The 25756-nt window shown below is 42.4% G+C and overlaps 1 protein-coding gene across 4 annotated transcripts; it reads left to right on the top strand.

The window, feature by feature from the left end:
- The first annotated feature begins 348 nt into the window (after positions 1–348).
- LOC128433211 (deleted in malignant brain tumors 1 protein) lies at positions 349–21479 on the top strand. 4 transcript variants are annotated; one of them, XM_053417764.1, is made up of 16 exons: positions 349–503; positions 589–680; positions 11961–12275; positions 12468–12782; positions 13651–14091; positions 14284–14598; positions 15467–15907; positions 16100–16414; positions 17390–17830; positions 18428–18952; positions 19254–19462; positions 19684–19832; positions 20438–20680; positions 20796–20955; positions 21058–21133; positions 21234–21479. In XM_053417764.1, the coding sequence occupies exons 1-16, from the start codon at positions 370–372 to the stop codon at positions 21251–21253; spliced, it is 4191 nt and encodes a 1396-aa protein (XP_053273739.1). In that variant the 5' UTR covers positions 349–369; the 3' UTR covers positions 21254–21479. The 4 variants fall into 4 exon arrangements, with proteins under 4 accessions (XP_053273739.1, XP_053273738.1, XP_053273740.1 ...); XM_053417763.1 differs by having other exon boundaries at positions 11958–12275; XM_053417765.1 differs by lacking the exon at positions 14284–14598 and having other exon boundaries at positions 11958–12275.
- Positions 21480–25756: the final 4277 nt, after the last annotated feature.

The following is a 25756-nucleotide window of genomic DNA, read 5'->3' as shown; positions in this document are numbered from 1 at the left end:
CACCATTCTAGTTGAAATATATGTCCCCCTAACAATTTCCAGAAACTGACGCAAATGGTATTTGTTCCGTCAAACTGACCGTAAAAGCCTGAACATGAAAACAGTGAGATGCTGTTAAATGATGTGGGACCTTGGAGCTTTAATTAATATGTTTATCCACTACAACCCTCTGTCGTGGTTTTTGACAGAAGGAGGTTATTACAATGGAATGTGCAAACATGTGAAAACCAAAAGGTCTCCAGTACTGTATGTAGACCTGCAAATGATTGATGAACCATAAAATGTATTGACTAAGGGCTTTTGTCTGTGTGCCCGTTATGTTGGAATTTTATCCCTTTGTCCTATTTTGATTAATAGGAACTTTTTTTGATGTCAGGGTTATCTCTTCCTGTTGTCTTCTGCACACAGAGACAGGCCTATAAATTATCATGCTCTCGCTCACTAGGCAAATTTCACAGAGAGGTTTTTCACCATCTGCTGGATTTCCACTCACTCTCTCCAAGGTGTGTACAAACAAAGTAGAGCAAAGTAGAGTCATGATCGTAATGTGAACATATGATTTTCATACATCTCTTTTGTGTTTTTCAGCAAGTTTGTGTCGTGGATGTGGTCCATGATGGAGATGCCTGGGGGTTTGCTCTTGCTCCTAATTTTGCAGTTTTTTACACACAACCCTTCAGGTAAGTCAATCTGACTTTCTCTCATTTCGAGTTAAATTTCTTCTCCTCTGATTACACAGTAAATTTTGTTGAATAGTTAAAATAAGCAGAATGTGTTAACACACCACACCTCACAAGTCTGACTTGGTTTATTTTACATTTTCACAGTGATCAAGTTTTTAATCTGTCCTTAAATAATCTTAAATCATCCTCCCAGCTTTGTTTGTGCTTCTGGCTCTAACGTATCTAGACATTGTATATTTACAGTTGCCTGGTGTTGAGTTAATATAGGGGAGAGTGGGGTAATGTGGGACATTTTTTACATTTGCTCCCCTCTAGGCAAGCTAAAATGGTATATCAGTAAAATTTACACCTTTCCCATTAATTCAGGATGTGTTCTAGCAATGGAAATTATCAGAATGTCTTCAGGGCAAAGGGCGTTGAAAATATGATTGTTTTTAAAAAAGTGGTCTTGTGTCCCACTTTACCCCAGCTACGGGGTAAAGTGGTCCACTTACTTTTTCCACTTTAAAACTACCATAACAACACAGTTAAAATCCTGACAGCTAGATTGACAACCACTAATATCGGACTAGTAACAGAATCATGGGGATTGGTCAATTAAGCACATTTATGATTATTATGATTCAAGTGATCTCTTGCACACCCTAGCTTACCGGCACATTGTTTCTCTGTCCAATTGGCAGGGACAGGGATATTTTTTTTCTCTGCGTATTCAAATGCCAGTTCACGGCACTTAACTGGAGCAAGGACATGGATCTGGTCAGCTAGTTGTTTCAAGTGTTTGGCAAGCTCCTCCTCCCTCTCATCTGTGAATATTCTCTTTGCCTCAGCTACTACACCCCAGGCTACTGATTTTACTTTCCCTTTCTCTTTTTTCTTTATGAATCTTTTGAGGGTTGTCTTATCAATATTTCTATCCCTTCCAGCTTTTCTTAAGGACTTCTTTCCTTGCATGACCTCAGCGGCTGCACTCTCCATCTCTGGGAGGGGTGTTTGGCCCAAGGTTGTCTTCCTGGTGTAGTTTCTTTGCATGATTGCTTTTCTACAATGTTTAAGGCATTAAAAATAAAACATATGTAATGTAATATTACACTGAAATATGGTTAAGACTAAACTTAACTTGTGCTACATGTCTCACTTTACCCCACAGCCAACATTTTAGAAAAAACAACATCTCTTAGCAATTCAGGCTAATCTTCAGCTAGCATCAATCACATGGTTTTATATGTTGGAAGTTCACCAACATGTATGATATAAGTTTTTCTACCTGAATCAATTGTTTTGACAAAACAGTTGATGCAAGATAATTTACTTTTACATGCAAAAAGAACATTTTTGTGAAAAAACATTCTAACCACAGCATCAGCACCAACCTCTCCTACATGGCAAGGGTGGAATGGGAGGGGCTTTAAAACATAATGATCACACGACCACAAATGTGTTCCGTTGCCTAGATACAGGGGGTGTCTCACATTACCCCACTCTCCCCTTCCCTTGAATGCACTGATTGCAAATCGCTTTGGATAAAAGCGTCAGCTAAATTAATTGTAATGTAATGGACTATGGCCCACTGTATTGTACTACTCAGGTTTGACCGTAGGTGGCGCCACGCCCCCCGCCCTAAGCTACGCGATTGAGGCGCACTGTCAACAGTCCACTCCTGGGCACGGGGGCGTGGCAACGTGAGTGGCCCAGACCTTCAAATTTTTTTCTGTATGTGGCCCTCAGGATAAAAAGTTTGGACACCCCTGGCTTATGTGAAGCACAGTGTTTTGGTGTCAGTAGAAAGACTTCTCTTCGAAAATTGTACAGTGGTGCCCCTCTCTCTGTAACAACTTATTATCTTGGATGAGCTTGACAGGCAAATGTTGAAATAAATTGCAATTTTTCTATTTTTTTTATATTGACCTTTGCTCATGTTATACAATGTAGCACACTTACTTACATAAGGGAAATCTATATAAACTGCAATTTCAGATTTAATATTTATTTGTCCTTACGCCACATATTTTAGTTGGTACCTTAGTTAGTACCTTTTTAGAAAAAAGTGTTTCCTCTAAACCAGGGGTTCTCAAACTTTTGCAGGCTTGGCCCCCCAAAAGCTGGTTAGGGGTAGTTGGGCCCCAAAATCTTGCAGGTCTGTCAATGTGAGACATGAGCCTGCTTTGCCTTGCAAAGGTCCTCAAATCTTGGGACAATGTTTTACAAACATATCATCGGGTCATCCTCGATTTGTGCGCGGGTGGGATATTTAGTTTTCAGTGCAGTCAGTCTTGAAAAGCCTGCCGACTTCCGGTTTGACGCATGGCAGAGTAGGTCGCAAACCGGGAATACTCTGTTCACATTCGGTCAAAATCCTTCTTAAATCCGTCTAATCACATTAAATTACCGGTGCTAACGCTGATCTTAACCTTGAAGATGAAGAAGACGAATAGAAAAGCAGGCCAAACGGCAGAACAACAAGTTAAGGAGACAAAACAAGCCGACACAGACAAGCTAGCAGTGGAACAACCGGACTCGGAGGCTAGCAACCTGCTAACCCTGACAGATATGGAGAGACTGCTGACGTCCATTGAGGAGCGCATCATAGCAAAACTTTCCACCCAGCTGTCGGCTGAGAGAGCTATTATCGACCAACACCACGAAACCATTCAACTGCTGGAAACCTCGCATAACGACATGCACACACAAATTGAGAGACTTGAATCCTCTTGTGCAGCGCTCTCAAAAGATAACGAAGAGCTGAAGGTTAAACTGGATGATCTAGAAAACCATATTCGCATAATAGGACTGCCTGAAAAAGTTGAAGGACTGCATCCCACTTCATTCATTGACACATTGCGGAGGCTTTTCCTACCTCAACGATCGCTGACAGGGCTCATCGGATCACCATGGTCAGGAAGAACCCAGCGGACTCCAGACCACGTTCCATCATCGTGCGAATTCACCACTTCCAGACCAAGGAGCGCATCCTGAAGCTAGCAAGAGAGGCCACCCCCGTTTTTTTTCGCGGATCACAAATTCACTTTTTCCCGGACTTCAGCGCTGAAATCTCCAGGAAGAGAGCTGCATTTATCCCGGTGAAGTCGCAGCTTAAAAACGCTGGATTCAACAACAGGATGCTGTTCCCCGCCAAGCTCCAGGTTATCGACAAGGTCAAGGAGAAGCATATCTTTCTCTCACCAGACGAAGCTGTCTTATTTCTGGGAAGACGTGCGGGCAATCAGGGCTCGGATACTTCCATGCAGGCTGAAACATAGCGTGGGTAGGCTATCTACTTCACGCTGGTGAGTAATCTAACTCCAGATACATCCTATTATACGAACTCTAACCGTAGCCCACTCCATAGGATTTCCTTTTAGTAAACTTTCGTTATAAATGGACATTTTTCGTTTTGCATTGACTGCTACGTGATGCTTAAGAAGCCCGGTTGGATGAAAAAAATTTTAAAAAAGAGTTAAGAAAAAGCTCTAGTTATATGCCACGTTTGGTTGCCTACTATGTTATTGTGTTAACTTTGTTTTATGTACAGATGCCTGCAATTTTTTTTTTCTTTCTTCCTAGATTGTACCACATTTTTTAAAGGCTAAATAGACTATTTTATACTTTATTTTTATAGTTAGGCCATAGTATTTTTCAAATCTAAAAAGGGTGGCACATGTCACCCGCAATCTGTTCCTCTTATTGTTCCCGCTACTCTTAAGTGGTGTTATTCCTAGTGACTTTGCGTTGTGCACATATCCTTTTATTTGAAAACATATTTTCTGTAATAACAGAGTACAGAGTGTTTAAGCATAGGTAGCACGTGTTCTTTGTGCTATTTGCTAAAGCAAGTTTTTCAGTTCAACCTTTTTATTAATGTTTTTTATATGTACTTTTTTTTATTTTTACTTCTATTTTTACTTTTACATTCCCCTGCCCCTCCCCCTTCCCCTCTCTGTGCATCACGCCGTCCCCTCGCCATCATGCCATTTCACTATGGCTCCCCACAGCTCTCAATGGATCTCAAACCTCATTTCCTGTGCTAAGATAAGATAACATCTAGAGCTAACACTCAGTGTCGATCTATACAGTGTGTTTCACTTAATGCAAAAGGACTAAATAACCCAGTGAAAAGACAGAAAATAGTATCCTACCTCCAACAGCTGAAGGCAGATATTGCATTTATTCAGGAAACTCATTTAAAAACTGATGCTTTCAGTTACCTTAAAAGACGGTTTAAGACAACTGTTGTCTGTTGTCCAACTTGGACAACTGTTCTACTCACAGTTTAATGTCAAAGCCAGAGGGGCCGCAATCCTCATACGCAAAGATGTCGCATTTCAAGCAGAAGAGGTGATCGCCGACACCAATGGGAGATACATCATTGTCATTGGGCAGTTATTCTATCTTCCTGTAATTCTAGTCAATGTTTATGCCCCAAATATTGATGACCACAACTTTTTTACCAAACTCTTTTCTGCCATTCCTGCCCATAACAATTACAACTTGATAATAGGAGGCGATTTTAACTGTGTGCTCAACTCCACACTAGACAGATCCTCAGCTAAACCTCAGGCTCTCACCAAATCAGCAAAGGTTATCAATGGTTTTTGTGCACAATCTGGTCTTTCAGACATTTGGAGATTTAAATATCCCAATAAAAAAGGCTTCTCCTTCTTCTCCAATATCCATCATACTTGCACCCGTATTGACTATTTTCTGATAGACAACATGTTGGTAGGGAGTGCAGGCTCTTGCCAATATCATGCGATTTCTGTCTCAGACCATGGCACTCTATCCTTTCAATTAAGTTTACCCAATTGCTCCACACCCTCCTGCAATTGGAGGCTTAACCCGCTTCTATTGGCTGATGAAGAATTTGTAAATCACATCTCCTCCCAGATTAATTTCTTTACAGAAACTAACTCTACCCCAGATGTTTCCCACTCAACCATATGGGAGGCACTTAAAGCGTTCCTTAGAGGGCAGATAATTGAGTACTCCTCCAGAATAAAAAAAGCAAGAATGGCCAAACTTGAGACCATCTCCCATTCCTTAACTGATATTGATAAACAATATGCCTCATCCCCCTCTCCAAATCTTTATAAAGAAAGGCTGCGCTTGCAGACAGAATATGATACACTGACCACAGACAAAGCCACTTATCTGCTCACCAAGTCACGTTATAATTTTCATGAATCTGGTGATAAGGCTGGCAAACTGTTAGCCCAACAAGCCCGCCATTCCGCCTCCTCTCGACTCATACCTAAGGTTCATGATGAAAATGGTGAGACTGTGACCAGCCATTCGGGGATTAACAAGGTCTTTAAACATTACTACAGTGACCTATATAGGTCCGAACAGGAAGAAAACTCGCCAAAAATTTAGAGCTTCTTTGACAAACTCACATTTCCCTCCATCCCTCCGGAGCACAATACACACTCTAGCTCAAACCTGAGAAGACTCCTAAATATTGTGTACTCCCCGTCAGCCCTTGTTCCTGAAATGGTGATTTCACTTGAAATGGTGATTTCACTTGACGCCGAAAAGGCGTTCGATCGAGTTGATTGGAATTACCTGTTCTCAGTGCTCAAGCAATTTGGATTTGGTGAAGCATCTACAGTATATCCTGGATAAAACTTTTATATGCTCAACCCTTAGCCACAGTAGTTACCAACGGTCAGCAGTCTGAATATTTCTCCCTGGGTAGAGCCACCCGCCAAGCCTGCCCCCTGTCGCCCCTCCTCTTCGCCATTGCAATAGAGCCGTTAGCCATTGCCCTTAGGCAATCTGATGAGTTTTCAGGCATAGTGCGAGGTGGATTTGCTCACAAACTATCCCTCTATGCAGATTACTTACTTTTATATACATCTAACTCTATAACTGCAGTTCCCTCAATTGTCAATACTCTAAATAATTTTGGGAAGATATCTGGCTACAAAGTTAATCTCCTGAAGAGTGAAATGTTCCCTCTCAATCAAGCTGCCTCTCAAATTTCCCCTTCACATTTCCCATTCAAAGTAGTTAAGAAGGGATTTAAATACCTTGGAGTAGAAATTACGCCCACTTTTTCACTGCTATTTATAAAGGACCATCAACATGAGAGCAGTGAGGCCTCTGTACATCTTGAGTGCACAGGCAGCCCGGTCCATTTGCGCTCTGTCTTATGTGCTCCGTCCCCTCCGATCCCACATACCCGATTCTTCTCCAACCCAATTGTCCTTAATTCGGTTAAAATCTGGTCGCAGTTTAAAAGACATTTCAACCTGTCTGCAATGTCAATTCACTCCCCAGTTGTCAATAATTACAATTTCCCACCCTCTACCTCGGACTAAAATCTGGATGGCAAAAGGCATTACTTCCACACGTAGTCTCTTTATCCAGGGCAAATTTGGATCATTCACACAACTCTCTGAGAAGTTCGACCTTCCAAAATCACATTTTTTTCGATATCTCCAGGTAAGACATTTTTTGCACAAAAACATTTCCAAATTTACCAGCAGATAACACAACTGACAATCCTCTCACATTTTCTCCACACCGTAAAGGCTTAATTACAGTCCTTTACAACCAAGTTGGCAACATCTCCCCCCAGTCACTGCAAGAAACTAGATCACTTTGGGAAGAAGACCTAGGGGTGGTACTGAGAGAAGATCAGTGGCAGGCTGCACTAAACTTAGTTCACATATCATCCCCCTAAGCTAGACACAGCTTAATTCAACTCAAAATCATCCTGAGAGTTCACTGGACCAGGGCTAAACTTGCCAAGATTTTCCCTGATGTTGACCCCTCTTGCCCCCGCTGTAAAAGTCAACCAGCTGATTACTTGCATATGTTCTGGTCTTGCCCTCTCCTCAGAAAATTCTGGGCAGATATCTTTCAGGCTTACTCAACAATTTTTGGTGTGGTCACCCCTCCAAACCCATTATGTGCCATTTTTGGCTTTACTGTTGAAACACGTCCTCTTAAGGGTAGGGCCCACGTTGTCATAGCTTTCACCTCTCGCTTGCCAGACGTCTTATATTACTCTTATGGAAGGAACAGAAACCTCCCACATTCAGTAGATGGATTAGAGACACCATGTCCTTCTTAAAACTTGAGAAAATAAGATACACTCTGAAAGGCTCCACACTCTAATTTTCCTGTCTCTTTCTTTTCTTTGTCTTGCAGCATTGTTGTATTTACATGTTTCGTTATAATATAATATTCCTATGTACTTATGTGTGTATATATATATATATATATATATATATATATATATATATAGATATGGATATACATTCTGAAGTCTCTTAATGATTGTACTTCTGCTGCATGGGGTAAGCTGTGACTGTATAATTGTATTGTTTTGTATTGATTAACCAAAGAAAACAATAAAAACTGTTAAACACGAAAAGCCTGCCTCACACAAATAAGTCGATCGGAAAAGGAGGATGATTTTTAACGAACAGTAGTCCTCTTTGAAATAGGACCCAAACTGATTATTCAGCACTAAAAGGTGATCAGCAGCTGATTGGAGGAGAGAGGAGAAATCAGTGCCATGTGCTTCGGCAATGAAGTCTGCAAGGCTGGGAAACATGTTGCAGTTTCCAGAGCTGATGCGACCATGCCAGAGAGCATTTTTTTGCGTGTAGGCCTTCAATCTATCAGCGAGGAGCAGAACGTTAGATTTGTAGCCTTGCAAAGAGCGGTTAAGGCCATTCAGCCGGTCAAAAATATCCACCAAATAGGAGAGAGAGGCAAGCCACATGGCATCATCCAGTTGCTTCTCCAGATCTGAATGACTTTCAGTCAAAAACAACTGTACCTCCTCTCGCAGCTCATACAGCCGTTGTAACACCCGCCCCCTGGAGAGCCAGCGAACTTCAGTGTGCAGCAACAGCTGTACGTGCCCTGACCCCATCTCCTGGCACAGGACCCCAAACAAACGGGAGTTAAGTGGACAAGCTTTAATATGGTTAATTATTTTCACAGCCTGGTGAAGCACTGACTCGAAGACCATTGGCATTTTCTTGAAGCAAGTGCCTCACGATGGACCATGCAGTGTGTCCATTGCACAAGTGGAGCAACTTGCTGGAGGCGAGATACGAGGCCACGCTCACGCCCTGTCATCGACCGCGCTCCATCTGTGCAGAGGCCAATACACTTTCCCCAGCCCAAACCAGTGTTTTGGATGAACGAGTCAAGGACATTAAAGATTGCCTCCCCAGTTGTAAAGCTCAGAAGAGGCCGGCAAAACATTATGTCCTCCTCAATTTCCTTTTCCCGCACATACCTAACGTAACTCAGAAGCTGGGCCTGTCCAGCGATGTCAGTGGATTCGTCCAGCTGCAGTGCATAGTAAGGACTGATTTGAATGAAGTGTATTAGTTGCTCTTTGATATCACTAGACATTTCTTATATTCGGTGTCATTTGACATAGGTATTGCGCTGTATTTAGCAGCTGCACTCTCGCCTATCATTATTCTACACTTTGCCGGTCTTGCGCGACCGGCAAAATCAGTGTTTCAGCAATTGTATGGGGTTTGCCAAGCTTAGCAATTCTATGAGCAACTACATACGATGCCTCCAGACACTGCTTGGAGACAGTGCTATGCTTGGAGATGGTGGTTTGTTGTTGCTAGAGGCCATCACGTTTACGTTTCAAGAAGTCCACAGGCTTCTCTTACAAGTCAGGGTGTTTGGTGTCGAGGTAACTTTTTAATTTGCATGGCTTCATGCTATCATTTGCCAGCACCTCGGCACACAAAATGCCAGTGACGGTGAAAGCAAACTGCAAATAGCTCTCGTCATATTTGCAACGCTTTGGCTTCTTCGCAACTGGTGCATCGGTTGCCTGACTTTTACGAATCAGAAACTGTTACGTATTTGTGTTTGTTTGCTGATACAGTGTGTGTCAAGTTGATAAAGTTCTAATTGAAACGTCAGGGTCTTGTGAGTGTGTTTGTTTGTGTGGCAGTGAGCGACTTGCACACGAATAATGAATAAGGCTGTGCTAGGCAATGGTTCCTAACAAAACGAACAGTACACAATGTAGACAGGGACAGCACAGAATAGTATTCAAGTGCTTGTGTTTTATTTGTTGGAACACGCTGGATGATTGAAGGTAGGTAGGTGTTAAGGAGAAAAGGGCTAGCTGCAGTTGGAAGAAGTTAGTTAGCTAGAAGGCTAGCCCTTGGGGCTACGAGCTGTCTTAAAAGATTGTAGAGCAAATTACTCCTTAGATCAGGCTACGAATAGGTCTACTGCAAGTGCAGGAAGGTATTACTAAGGAAGGAGCGAGTCTTTAAATATACCGTTTTATAAAGCAATGAATATCTGAATGATAGAGGAAACAAGAGCAATCGCACAAACTCTGCAGGGCTGTCGTCTCTGTGAGGGGAGCGCTGACCATGCCTGCTGTTACTTTTATACTCGGAAGCGTACGTGCAACTCACGTTCAAATGATAACACTCCTCTTTTGATTGGTGGATCAGGAACAAAACAGTATTTGATTTGTTTGTGTCAGTCCAGCCCCCTGCATTTCACTAACGACCGCCGACTAACCAGCAGCAGTGCACCAAACCACAGATTCACCAACCACATCTGATCCAGGATCTCAGACCTTTACTTCTGCTTCGCTCACATCTAGCACCTCTTGAACAACAGCAGTGGACAACAGCACAGGAGTCGAGGGACAGGTCCGCCTGGCCAATGGAGGAAACAGCTCCTGCTCTGGCAGAGTAGAGATCTTCCTCCGTGGACAGTGGGGGACGGTTTGTGATGACCACTTGGAACTGGTTGATGCTAAGGCGATGTGCAGACAGTTGGGTTGTGGCAGGGTCCTGTCAGCACCACAACGTGCACGTTTTGGACAGGGCAGTGGACCCATCTGGTTGGATGAAGTCGCTTGCTCCGGCAACGAATCAAAGTTTAAAGAATGCCGGCACCGAGGGATTGGAAATCACGGCTTTGGTCACAATGAGGATGCTGGTGTCCTGGAACTTACCTGACCCCCTGCAGTTTGTGCATATTTACAGAACGTCAGTACCGCGTTCTTCCGCCACGATAACCTTAGGAGAGCGGAGTAAACGAACCGCGGGGAGGGGGTCTGGAGAACATAGGGGGAGAGCACCGGAGTGGGGTCGCGGAGCGAAGGTGTTATCTAATTAGCATATGATTCAGGGCGAATCCGCTGCTGAGCCTCTCTCGATTCACCATTGGAGGAAACCACAGACCCTTGAAACGAAATGTCACTCGTGATTGGCTGGTAGAAGTGTTGCCATTGGTCACCCTGGGTCATTGCAGCACACACGTGGGGTAAACCCCTCCCACACAATAATAATAATAAAAATTAATATATAGTTGCTACTTATAATATATATATAATAATATATATCATAATTTATTAGTAAGCCTTTACCGAATCAATGCAGTTAATTAAGACTATACATTCATTCATGTGATGCTTGATGTTATAATTGAACATATTGTACAGGGAAAAAAACATGAACGAGGTATATGTTGTGAAAAACTAATCAGGTGAAGCTTGAAATGTCTCTTTGCAGCCTCTGGGTCATATGTTCTTTGTGGGACTCTGTCCGAATCTGCCCCAGTGTGTAGATGTCTGTGGTGTGTAGCTGTGAGATCCAGTGTAGCTTCTAGTCTTATTTGAAGTGTGGCACACAGGTCGGTGATCTCCTGGCTTTGGAATTCTTTCTGGTTTTAAGTTATTGTACTAACATGATTTTTGCTGTACTGTGTTTGTACCTTCATAGTTGAATGCACATATTGTAAGTCGCTTTGGATAAAAGTGTTTAGTGTGTTAATGGAATACTGAGAAGGTTTAACAAGAAGTTTAAATTATGAGGGAATTTCCAGTATTTTGCGAGTGTGATGTTTTGGATAAAAATAAAATGCTGAAATAATGTGCATTGTTTCAATTTTTTCATAGCTTTGATTTTGCTCGTGGTATACAATGTTATTAATTATAGCACACTTACTTACTTAAGAACAATTTACAATTTCAGGTTTTATATTTATTTTAAGCCTGGTGTACTTACGCCAGATAGTTTTGAAAAAGGTGTTATCTGCTCCGAGGGAAACTATCCTGATTTGCATTTGTAAAGCGCAGAGCATTGTCATTTGCATGTGAAAGCCTCCCCTAGGCTTAGAAGCAGTGGGGTCAGCTCCCAACATTCTCAAACTTGTAAAACTGCAAGAAACTGTCAACAGAAATTTCTCCCGGAATTACGACACGTACTGGCAAAAACTCTTCTTTTCATGCAGTGATCTTGTTGTATCTGTTTCTAGTAGCTGCTTCACCAGTGAGGCTGGTCAACTCTGACAGCCGCTGCTCTGGCAGAGTGGAGATCTACCATGCTGGACAGTGGGGGACAGTGTGTGACGATTCCTGGGACCTGAACGATGCCATTGTTGTGTGCAGACAGCTGGGCTGTGGCAGGGCTCGTTCAGCACTGCAAAAAGCTGCTTTTGGACAGGGCAGTGGACCCATCTTGTTGGACAATGTCGATTGCTCTGGCAGCGAATCAAAGCTGACCGAGTGCCGGCACCGAGGGATTGGATTTCACGACTGTGGTCACAGTGAGGATGCTGGTGTCGTCTGTGAAGGTAAATTCTCTTTTGTAGATTTAAAGCCAATGAAGTCTCCCTGTCAGACAACATAGGATAACACTATAGAACAGAAATATGGAATATGTGCTTCACGCTGATATCAATGGAGTTTTTATCGAAATCCTATTGAAGTCTCTCTTTCATCTGTGTCTCTAATAAACAGTATTTTGATGCATGTGTTTCTTGTAGCTGCTTCACCAGTGAGGCTGGTCAACTCTGACAACCGCTGCTCTGGCAGAGTGGAGATCTACCATGCGGGACAGTGGGGGACAGTGTGTGACGATTCCTGGGACCTGAATGATGCCATTGTTGTTTGCAGACAGCTGGGCTGTGGCAGGGCTCGTTCAGCAATGCAAAAAGCTGCTTTTGGACAGGGCAGTGGATCCATCTGGTTGGACGACGTCATTTGTTCAGGAAGGGAGCCATCGATAACAGACTGCAGACATCAAGGGATCGGGGTCCACAACTGTGGACATAATGAAGATGCCAGCATCATCTGTGACAGTAAATGTTTATATTTATTCAATGTTGGGTCCAGTTGTTATTGCTCACATTTGACTGTAAAATTGCCTCATTGATACATTTCAACATATATTATTATTTTATGGCGCAATATGTCAAATGTGCAGTAAATGCTTATGTCAAGAAAGTGAAATAGAGTTCTCTGCCTCAGGATAACATCATCATTTATATCTTTAACTCGAGTGACACTCACTAAAGCACTTACTGCACCTCTGCTTACAGTCAATCCCACACATATTTGTCTAATTCTAATGGTTGAAATATAAAAGAAAAAAAGGAAGAGTTCTTCAAGGCCCACGCCCCAGCTCTCCACCAGGTTAGGTTGAAATCAGTTCAGTAGTTTTTTTAATAATCCTGCTGACGAATACACCAACAAACTATAACATCACTCAGTGGCGCACGTTCCACCACCAAGGACCGACAGTCTCCTTACATTAATTGGGGCTGCATCAAATTTCACACATTCATAGATATCAGTTCCCCTAATGATCCAGATTGAATTGCATCAAGGTCAATGAATTGTTTCCTGGGTAAATGGTCAAAATGTTGAAAAACGCCCTTCTCGCAAAGTTAAAGAAAGTGAAAAAAGAATCATTGATGTGACCACTGTTCTGAAGCTGCTCCAAAATACAAGTGTTTCCTCCCTGACCCATATCACATTCTTCCACCAGGTTTTGTGGAAATCTGTTCAGTATTTTTTAAGCATAATCTTGCTTACAAGCAAACATATAAACAGGTGTGAACACATAACCTCCCGGTCAGAGAAATTTTAAAAGATGTTTTTCTCATTTATATTTATGCAGGTGGAAGCTGTTGTGGTCTTGTGAGTTCACATATATTTTTCTTTCAGTTCAACCAGGACCAAACTCCACAGTTTCACCAACCACAGCTGATCCAGGATCTCAGACCTTCACCTCTGCTTCGCTCACATCTGGCACCCCTGGAACAACAGCAGTGGACAACACCACAGGAGTCGAGGGACAGGTCCGCCTGGCCAATGGAGGAAACAGCTCCTGCTCTGGCAGAGTAGAGATCTTCCTCCGTGGACAGTGGGGGACGGTGTGTGATGACCACTGGGACCTGGTTGATGCTCAGGTGGTGTGCAGACAGCTGGGTTGTGGCAGGGTCCTGTCAGCACCACAAAGTGCACGGTTTGGACAGGGCAGTGGACCCATCTGGTTGGACGATGTTGTTTGCTCTGGCAGCGAATCAAAGCTGACTGAGTGCCGGCACCGTGGGATTGGATCTCACGACTGTGGTCACAGTGAGGATAGTGGCGTCGTCTGTGAAGGTAAATGCTTATTTGAAGTTTTAAAGCCAATGAAGTCTCCCTGTCAGATAACAAAGGATAACACTATAGAACAGAAATATGGAATATGTGCTTCACACCGATAACAATGGAGATTTTATAGAAATCCTTTTGAAGTCTCTCTTTCATCTGTGTCTCTAATAAACAGTATTTTGATGCATGTGTTTCTTGTAGCTGCTTCACCAGTGAGGCTGGTCAACTCTGACAACCGCTGCTCTGGCAGAGTGGAGATCTACCATGCGGGACAGTGGGGGACAGTGTGTGACGATTCCTGGGACCTGAATGATGCCATTGTTGTTTGCAGACAGCTGGGCTGTGGCAGGGCTCGTTCAGCAATGCAAAAAGCTGCTTTTGGACAGGGCAGTGGATCCATCTGGTTGGACGACGTCATTTGTTCAGGAAGGGAGCCATCGATAACAGACTGCAGACATCAAGGGATCGGGGTCCACAACTGTGGACATAATGAAGATGCCAGCATCATCTGTGACAGTAAATGTTTATATTTATTCAATGTTGGGTCCAGTTGTTATTGCTCACATTTGACTGTAAAATTGCCTCATTGATACATTTCAACATATATTATTATTTTATGGCGCAATATGTCAAATGTGCAGTAAATGCTTATGTCAAGAAAGTGAAATAGAGTTCTCTGCCTCAGGATAACATCATCATTTATATCTTTAACTCGAGTGACACTCACTAAAGCACTTACTGCACCTCTGCTTACAGTCAATCCCACACATATTTGTCTAATTCTAATGGTTGAAATATAAAAGAAAAAAAGGAAGAGTTCTTCAAGGCCCACGCCCCAGCTCTCCACCAGGTTAGGTTGAAATCAGTTCAGTAGTTTTTTTAATAATCCTGCTGACGAATACACCAACAAACTATAACATCACTCAGTGGCGCACGTTCCACCACCAAGGACCGACAGTCTCCTTACATTAATTGGGGCTGCATCAAATTTCACACATTCATAGATATCAGTTCCCCTAATGATCCAGATTGAATTGCATCAAGGTCAATGAATTGTTTCCTGGGTAAATGGTCAAAATGTTGAAAAACGCCCTTCTCGCAAAGTTAAAGAAAGTGAAAAAAGAATCATTGATGTGACCACTGTTCTGAAGCTGCTCCAAAATACAAGTGTTTCCTCCCTGACCCATATCACATTCTTCCACCAGGTTTTGTGGAAATCTGTTCAGTATTTTTTAAGCATAATCTTGCTTACAAGCAAACATATAAACAGGTGTGAACACATAACCTCCCGGTCAGAGAAATTTTAAAAGATGTTTTCCTCATTTATATTTATGCAGGTGGAAGCTGTTGTGGTCTTGTGGGTTCACATATATTTTTCTTTCAGTTCAACCAGGTCCAAACACCACAGTTTCACCAACCACAGCTGATCCAGGATCTCAGACCTTCACCTCTGCTTCGCTCACATCTGGCACCCCTGGAACAACAGCAGTGGACAACACCACAGGAGTCGAGGGACAGGTCCGCCTGGCCAATGGAGGAAACAGCTCCTGCTCTGGCAGAGTAGAGATCTTCCTCCGTGGACAGTGGGGGACGGTGTGTGATGACCACTGGGACCTGGTTGATGCTCAGGTGGTGTGCAGACAGCTGGGTTGTGGCAGGGTCCTGTCAGCACCACAAAGTGCACGGTTTGGACAGGGCAGTGGACCCATCTGGTTGGACGATGTTGTTTGCTCTGGCAGCGAATCAAAGCTGACTGAGTGCCGGCACCGTGGGATTGGATCTCACGACTGTGGTCACAGTGAGGATAGTGGCGTCGTCTGTGAAGGTAAATGCTTATTTGAAGTTTTAAAGCCAATGAAGTCTCCCTGTCAGATAACAAAGGATAACACTATAGAACAGAAATATGGAATATGTGCTTCACACCGATAACAATGGAGATTTTATAGAAATCCTTTTGAAGTCTCTCTTTCATCTGTGTCTCTAATAAACAGTATTTTGTTGCATGTGTTTCTCGTAGCTGCTTCACCAGTGAGGCTGGTCAACTCTGACAACCGCTGCTCTGGCAGAGTGGAGATCTACCATGCTGGACAGTGGGGGACAGTGTGTGACGATTCCTGGGACCTGAACGATGCCAATGTGGTGTGCAGACAGCTGGGCTGTGGCAGGGCTCGTTCAGCAATGCAAAAAGCTGCTTTTGGACAGGGCAGTGGACCCATCTGGTTGGACGACGTCATTTGTTCAGGAAGGGAGCCATCGATAACAGACTGCAGACATCCAGGGTTCAGGCTCCACAACTGTGGACATGATGAAGATGCCAGCATCATCTGTGACAGTAAATGTTTATATTTATTCAATGTTGGGTCAAGTTGTTATTGCTCACATTTGACTGGAAAATTGCCTCATTGATACATTTCAACATATATTATTATTTTATGGTGCAATATGTCAAATGTGCAGTAAATGTTTATGTCAAGAAAGTAAACTAGAGTTGTGTGCCTCAGGATAACTTCATCGTTTATATCTTTATCTAGAGTGACACTCAGTAGAGCACAAACCTTACCTCTGCTTACAGTTAATCCCACACATATTTGTCTATTTCTAATGGTAGAAATATAAAAGAAAAAAAGGAAGTGGTCTGATAACCTAAATCATTTATCCGTCGTACAAAACATAGTTACAGAAAGTGGAAAAAGATCCTCAATCCAACCCTTAATCTGCATCCACACAAAATGTACATGGTTCTTCCAGGCCCAAGCCCCAGCTCTACACCACGTTAGGTTGAAATCAGTTCAGTAGTTTTGAGCACAATCCTGCTGAAGAATATACCAACAAACTAGAACATCACTCAGTGGCGCTCGTACCACAACCAAGGGCCGACAGTCCCCTTAAATTAATTTGAACTGCATCAAATTTCACACATTCATAGATATCAGTTCCCTTAATGTTCCAGATTGGATTTCATCAAGGTCAATGAATTGTTTCCTGGGTAAATGGTCAAAATGTTGAAAAACGACCTATTTCACAAAGTTAAAGAAAGTGAAAAAAAAACTGCTGGATGTGACCCCTAAGCTGAATCTGCTCCAAAATACAAGTGTTTCTTCCCTGACCCATATCTCATTCTTCCACCAAGTTTTGTGAAAATCTGATCGGTAGTGTTTTTGCGCATCTTGCTTACAAACAAACATATAAACTGGTGTGAACACAAAACATAATGGTCGGAGATGATAAAAAAAACGTTTTTCACATTAATATTGATGGGGATGCAGGCTGTAGTTATCTTGTGAGTTCACATATATTTTTCTTCCAGTTCAACCAGGTCCAAACTCCACATTTTCACCAACCACACCTGATCCAGGATCTCAGACCTTCACCTCTGCTTCACTCACATCTGGCACCCCTGGGACAACAGCAGTGGACAACAGCACAGGAGTCGAGGGACAGGTCCGCCTGGCCAATGGAGGAAACAGCTCCTGCTCTGGCAGAGTAGAGATCTTCCTCCGTGGACAGTGGGGGACGGTGTGTGATGACCAGTGGGACGTGGTTGATGCTCAGGTGGTGTGCAGACAGCTGGGTTGTGGCAGGGTCCTGTCAGCACCACGAAGTGCACGGTTTGGACAGGGCAGTGGACCCATCTGGTTGGATGATGTCGCTTGCTCCGGCAACGAATCAAAGCTGACCGAGTGCCGGCACCGAGGGATTGGAACTCACGGCTGTGGTCACAATGAGGACGCTGGTGTCGTCTGTGAAGGTAAAAGCTTAGTTAAAAGATCCTGAATCCAACCCTTAATCTGCATCCACACCAAAACATACATGGTTCTTCCAGGCCCAAGTCCCAGCTCTCCACCAAGTTTGGTGCAAATCAGTTCAGTAGTTTTTTTGCACAATCCTGCTGACGAATACACCAACAAACTAGAACATCACTCAGTGGCGCTCGTACCACCACCAAGGACCGACAGTCCCCTTAAATTAATTTGAGCTGCATCAAATTTCACATATATATCAGTTACCTTAATGTGCCAGATTGGATTTCATCAAGGTCAATGAATTGTTTCCGGGGTAAATGGTCAAAATGTTGAAAAAACTACCTATTTCGCAAAGTTAGAGAAAGTGAATAAAAAAAATAATAAACAAAAGAGTTTCTTCCCTGACCCATATCACATTCTTCAACCAAGTTTTGTAGAAAACTGATCGGTAGTTTATTGCGCGATCTTGCTTACAAACAAACATATAAACAGGTATAAACACATAACCTCCTGGTCAGAGATAAAAAAAAAATGTTTTACACATTAATATTGATGGAGCTGCAGGCTGTTGTCTTGTGGGTTCACATAGATTTTTTTTTCAGTTCAACCAGATCCAAACTCTACATTTTCACCAACCACACCTGATCCAGGATCTCAGACCTTCACCTCTGCTTCACTCACATCTGGCACCCCTGGAACAACAGCAGCAGTGCCCCACACCACAGATTTACCTGCCATACATTCTTCCCCCTATGCAACGCTCACATCTGGCACCTCTGGAACATCAGCAGCGGACAACAGCAGAGGAGTCGAGGGACAGGTCCGCCTGGCCAATGGAGGAAACAGCTCCTGCTCTGGCAGAGTAGAGATCTTCCTCCGTGGACAGTGGGGGACGGTGTGTGATGAAAACTGGGACCTGGTTGAAGCTCAGGTGGTGTGCAGACAGCTGGGTTGTGGCAGGGTCCTTTCAGCACCAGAACGTGCACATTTTGGACAGGGCAATGGACCCATCTGGTTGGACGATGTTGTTTGCTCCGGCAGCGAATCACAGCTGACCAAGTGCCGGCACCGAGGGATTGGATCTCACAACTGTGGTCACAGTGAGGATGCTGGTGTCGTCTGTGAAGGTAAATGCTTATTTGTAGCTTTAAAGCAAATGAAATCTGCCTGTCACACAACATAGGATAACACCATAGAACAGAAATATGCAGACATCCAGGGTTCGGGGGCCACAACTGTAGACATTAGGAATATGTGTGGTAATCTGTGTAATCTGTGAATTTACTGCTTATATTTTACAAGCTTTCATATAATATTGCTAATTACTCACAGTGACATGTTAATTGAAGATCTTTTCTTGGTCTTGTCTGGTATTTACCATCTCATCTTCTTTTGTCCACACTTTTATTTACTGAACTTTTTCTGTAGTCCAGCGCCCTCCACTCCAGCATCCTCAGCTCATCTGTGGACGTGATAAAATCCAAATAGGGCTAAATATGGCTACCATAACTTCCATGGGTTTGAACCCACTCTCCGGAAACCTGGTAGTTCGCAACTGCTCTTGGGTCAGAATGGATAATGATGTAGTTTGGTACGAGGTGGACACTCAGGCAGGTGCCTGTGGAAATACACTGAGGGTAAATACTTTGTTAATTTTCAAGTTTTGTCCATTCATTTATTATTACGATAATTAAGACTTATATATTGGTTCCCAAATGTACTCCTCTGCAGGGAGCTCAGATTAGCAGGAACTTGCAGAGACAATATCTTAAACCCAGATCATCTTCCTGTATGACAAAACCACTTAAACTGTAATAGAGCTATAAGTGACTAATAATTTCACCACTCTGTCTTTCAGACCAACCGTACACACGCCATGTACTCCAACAGTTTATATCTCTACAGAGGAAATATGTCCTTCTCACATCCTGTGAGTCTTCCCTTCTCCTGTGCGTATCCCCTCGACACAGACACCAGCATGAATGTGCCAATCAGACCAGGTCTGATGTAAGTATCTTATTATTGAATACGAGAATCACTCACTTTTAACAGTTGTAAAATGGTCAAGACGAACCTGGTGAAAATTGGTCTAGTCCAGGGGTGGGCAAACTTTGTGATGGTTGATGTTGTACTCCTTAAAAACTGCGACAGTTTCTTGGCATATCAGGCATACAGCCTTCGATTGGACTTAAGTAAGTAAGTATTTTGTTGTCCACACACTTTTCACAGAGGGTACAAACCCAGAACAACAAGAAGCAAGAAATTACAATTTCCTCAAAAATGAAGTAAAACTACAAAGTGCTATAAGTAAGTGCCATTTAAGTGCTACTAAATTGTTATGATTTAAAAAAAAAATTAAATAAAAAAAAAAAAAAAATTATATATTATAATATAATAGTTCGGCGGGCCGGATTAAAAAGCCCACGGGCCTTATACGGCCCGCGGGCCTTACTTTGCCCATGTCTGGTCTAGTCTATGCTTCTTTTAACCAATCATGTCAGCGTAAGCATGCACTGCTGTTTGCCACACAGTGGCTTTATACCTCCAGGACACATCAATGTCACCTGTGTATTTTTAGGTCATCATAATAACAAGGCTTATACTTTTGACAGGTTTGCAGTTGGCCTCTCAGGCTTAGGTAGCAAAGCTCGAGCCTCCATGTCTCTGTTCCGCACCTCCAACTTCACTCAGCCTTATCCATCTGGCTTGATCACGCTCCCTGTGGGCTCACCTCTGCATGTGGGCGTCTCTGTATTAGTCAGAGACCCAAGCTTTGTAGTTGTCCTGGAGAACTGCTACGCCTCTGACTCATCAAACCCCAATGATACTGTACGATACTTTTTCATCCAGAACAAGTAAGTGTTCCTCTTCATCATTATATTTTGTGGTTTATAATGGAAATGGGGGGAAAAGACTGTGTATGATGTGATGTATAATGGCCCACATGACATGCTCCATCCTCACTGCCAGGTGCCCCACTGACCGACAGCAAGTGGAAGTTATCGAGAGCGGCTCATCCCAACAGGCTTGTTTCTCCGCCCTGTTTCTCCTGATCCACGGTGAATACAGTGACATTTACCTCCACTGCAGCCTCAGCCTGTGTGACCAGAGGAGCTCCCGCTGTGCCCCAGTATGTCACTGGTTTCACATTATCAATAGCATTATCGATCAATAGTCACTGCAGCTTTGCACTGGTTTTGATTGGATCTGTTATTCCCCCTCCTTTTCATAGTCTTGCAGAAGAAGGACATCTCGCTCTGTTTCCAGCTCTGCTCCTCTGAAGCCCCTCACCATTGGACCAATCACTTGTGAGTATGATTAACTATGTGCTCTCAGGATGGATGTGTCAACACAATGATCAATACAGAATGAATCACCATGTTTTTCCTCTTTCTTCTTTATCTTCAGGGTCCAAGTCACCTGAGTGAGCTGGTAACATATAATACATACATAATATAATGAGTTTGTTATAACATAAACTCATTTCATAGTGTGATATTATTTTGTGTTTGAATTCCTTTAATCATAAATCGATAATAAAAAAAACATATGTTACATTGCATAATTGAATTGTAACACTGGTTTTCCTGATTTGTATTAGCTGTGTAATGAGCTGTGAAATTATTGAAGAAAATAAAAATCAACGTCAGAGTACTTTTCTTCTTCTCTGTGTTTATTTTCACAAATAGTTTAAATAAATGCACATTCAGACCGACTCATCAAGCACAATATAAATATACACTCATACATACTGAGGCAGGCAATAACAGTGGTTAACGGGAATGTGCAAAAGCAAGTGTGCATATAGTCTGTTGTGCAAAGACACAATGTCAGTAGAGCAAGTTGTCCTTTTTTTATGTGGGGAGGGGAAGACAGTGGCAGTGTTTGGAGGTGTTCATCAGTTTTTATGGCCTGAGGGTAAAATCTGTCTTGGAGTCTTGGAGTCCTGCATTTCAGCCTGGTGTGAGGAGGTGATGCTGAGTGGGGTCTTTGGTTGTGTTGATGGCTCCTCTGAAGACTCTCTGCTGGTAGATGTACTGCAGAGATGAAGGCCTGATCCTGTTATATGTGAATAAATGTGATACAACCTTTTCTGCTCATAACAAAAGTAAATCCAGATTACATTATGGATATTAGTGATCCTGATGTGGTGATCTCCCACCCAAATATTGAGGTTTCATTCACCCCAGTCTTCCTTTGTTCTATTCTGGAGGTATGAGTGCCTCAAATATGACCTCTAGAGGATGTCAGGAGAATTTCATACCGACTTTTTCCTGCGTTTGCTTTATAGACATGCACAAGCAGAAGAAGATTCTCAGCTCAGATGCATTCAGAACATCACAGAAGTCTCTGGAGCGTTCAGGTTAGGGGTCGGTGCAGCAGGCTGAGGCAGGACCTAATGTATTCATTTCATTACAGGGGATCCAGTGTTTTTGTGAACAACACATCGACATAGGTATTGGCCCTTTTGACATCTTTGTTGTCACTTCTACGTGTATGCCACTGCTTTTTCATTGAGATATATATATATATTTTTTTTTCTTGTTTTAACTTAGTCATCTGTTGCATGTTAGAAACATCATCAACACACTCACTCGTCTCGCTCGTGGTGAATCCTGCGGAGGATTTGTTTTCTCAGATTTGCTCATTGGGATATTCTACAGACTTTTTACTTTGGGGGCTGAGAAACTGTCACTCGGACATTTGAATGTCTGGAGGATCTCTTGAGATCAGGAGATCTGAGAGCAGTCTAACACCACACTGATTTATGGAAGAGTTCATCCTGAATTCACCCTAACATTTAACACTTTTTATTTTAAGATTTAGTGAGTAAAATTTAGGTGAAAGGGATCAATTGGCAGAAATTGAATATAGAAAAAATCTAGTGATGTTTATACAGTCGTCCAAACTGGACTAACACATTTTGAGTTTTTATGTCAACTGAAGGCAGCCACAGGTTCTCTCTCATGATGGTATGGGAGGGTGAGATGGGGGCTATTCAGCTGCAACATGAAACTTCACCACTAGATGTCACTAAATTGTAAACACTAAACCTTTGACGCCTGAGCTGGTATGGGCTAAAATCCCGCCATTCAGGCCCCCACCCATCTCAGACACTACAGCCTCCTTTGGAGAGATCGTAGAGGTAAACAGCATGTGACAGTACCAGGATTGAGTCAGTGGATTTTTCTTGTGAAGTTATTTTTTCAACTTTCACTTCCCATATTCTTTCAAGTATTAAGAAATACAGCTGAGCAGCCATTTTTGCTGAATGTTTATTTTGGTGCAGTATTTTGGAGGAGGGCCTGGTGTGATTCCCCTCATGGGTCTGTTGGAGAGCAGCGTTATTGACAAAGCTTTTGGTAAGTGGTGTTATAAGTCGTGTTTTCAGGGTGGATCCAATGATTTACGGGAAACACAACGTGTGACAATTGTCAGACGTGTTGGTTTATCCTAAATATGACAAGAGTCGGACTGGTCCAATTTAAGTATTTTTCTTTAGATGCAATGAAAGTTGAACAGCATAGCTATGGACAATTATCACAGCCTAGGCTAAATCAGTTAGCAATAGGTAGTTAATAATGGCCCCGAACAAAAGGGGTTTGATATAATTATAACAGTAGATTTAATATGATTGGTTATAAAAGATTGAAGGGGAGTCACCGCAAATCAATTTGGTTCTCCCTTATTGGTCCACAGCTGTTGTCCCCCGCCTCTTGTCAAGGAATCCAGGAAGTGACAAGAAGCCGCTCTCCGTGACGCTACTACTACTCTGATAGTTGCTAAGCAAAATGTTATCTTCATGAAAGGCCTTGACACAGCTGATGCCATGTGGGCCATTGGAGAAAGGAATATGATGTTCCTGCTATATCCAAACAATGTCCTGTTGATATAAACATTAGGATCCTCGAAACCAAAACAACGAAACAAAACAATGTCAACAAAGTCACTCTGTCCGACCTCCAGAACTTATCAGACAGCTGCTTGAAATATATGTGATGTGAATGAATCTAAGGGAATAATGGTTTAATACCAAAAGTTAGAATTCAGAACAATTATAAGATTCATTATTAACAATATGCAGCAAGGGTTATTTATAAATAATTTGTATAAAGGCCTTATATCTGGCCCAACCTGCTCAAGGCCCCCCCTCCTGTCTTTAATGCAAAGAATACAGTCAGACCCACACAACAGCTAAAATATTGAAATCCTAACACACTCCACTCTGAAATGACTCAAAATAAAGATAGACCCTTTCCAAACTAACGTATCAGAACCAACATACATGCACCAGTCTTTAGAACAGCATTGACAGGGTTTCAAACCTTGAAAACAAACTGAGAATGCTGCAGTTTCAAAGAGAACGAATGCTTAAATACAAAATAGTATTTGAAAAGATTTTTTTTCCTTTTTAAAACATTATGTTAGGCTTTACTCTGACGATTAAATTTCTTTTTATTACTGGCTGAGGCCCTATCCACCTACCTTGGACCAGTGGGACCAGAGGCTCCAGGCTTTGAATTGCATGGAAAGTTTAACTGCAAGCCTACAACTCCGGATGGACATTTACATAGCAAAGTGGACACAAGTGATAATGTATCTGTTAAAATGAAAATTCTGTTGACATTTGACTGGACAAGCTGGACTGAATGTGAAACTATGTGAACCCATTGGGATGACTTTTTTTTATTTTTTATTTTGTCTTCACTTGTAATATTGTATAGCATGCTGTGTGAGACTCACTGTCAAGGTACTTGTTCTATTAAAGTTCAAACAAAATAATTCCTTTTTATTAAATGTAAAGCTTTCAAAACCTTTTTTCAGTTTCAGAATATGAACAATAAATATATCCAATAATGATTCAGGAGAATTGCTGAACGTCAGCGGGTTAGCAGTGTAGCATGCTGCGTATTTTTCCGCTCTTTCAACATGACAAAATGAATAAAAATTAAATGAATTATTATTACAGCACTTTTCTACACATTGTACACTGTGTGTGTGTGTGTGTGTGTGTGTGTGTGTGTGTGTGTGTGTGTGTGTGTGTGTGTGTGTGTATGTGTGCGTTAGAGAGAGAGAAAAAGAGAGAGAGAGAGAGAGAGCGCTATTACGTATATACAGTGTCATATTTTTCTCTTCACCTCCAGGACAGCAGTGAACTCCCAGACTGGTGTCTGTACTCCTGCAGGAGGAATCATAACTGGTGAGTCAACACTCACTTAAACTCTCTTCTACCCTCTTGTGCTTATCTGTGATATTACATTTTCTCCCAAACCTCTCCCCTGTTTCTATACAAGTCAGTACAGCGGGGCGGGTATTGTTTTGTGTTTGTGTGTGTGTGTTTGTGAGATCTTGTTAAGATATGGTCCTGCAGACACTTACTGTAGCCAGACAACCACAGAGGTTTGGGGTACATTGACGGGGGTCTATCTATCTCTCCACCTCTCTGTCCATGGCTAGAAATTATCAACATAGTAACATTCAAACTGTACAAAAGATACAATCACAGAACTTCACAGGCTGTGGTCTGACCTGTGAGTACTAAGCCGTCATGTACATGAAGGTCAGAGATTAAAGAAAACATCAGGCACTGGCTCATCACAGAAGAGAAGGATTTCTCTAAAACAGAGCATCACATAAAATGCTGTTCCTTTAGATGCCACAACCTTGTCTTGCCTAACTTTTTCACATTTTTGCTTTTCTGGGTCCATTAAACATCACATAGTTCCTGATGTCTTAACTCGGTTTTCTGTCTCAACACCATCCTCTTCTTGCCACAAAGACAATGCCCATTCCTTCCATTAAAAATCATTATCATTAAAGCAATCTGTTTTACTGAATGTATTCATTTGACTTATTTTTCTTGAGTTTGTGTGTTTGTTAAGATTGAAAATGAGAAATTCCTGTAAATGTGACCTTCCCTCTGTGGTGCT

Source organism: Pleuronectes platessa, chromosome 3 (assembly GCF_947347685.1).
Source record: "Pleuronectes platessa chromosome 3, fPlePla1.1, whole genome shotgun sequence".
Classification (NCBI taxonomy): Eukaryota; Metazoa; Chordata; class Actinopteri; order Pleuronectiformes; family Pleuronectidae; genus Pleuronectes; species Pleuronectes platessa.
The sequence above is the reverse complement of the archived record's forward strand: the minus strand, read 5'-3'. Positions and strand labels throughout refer to the sequence as shown.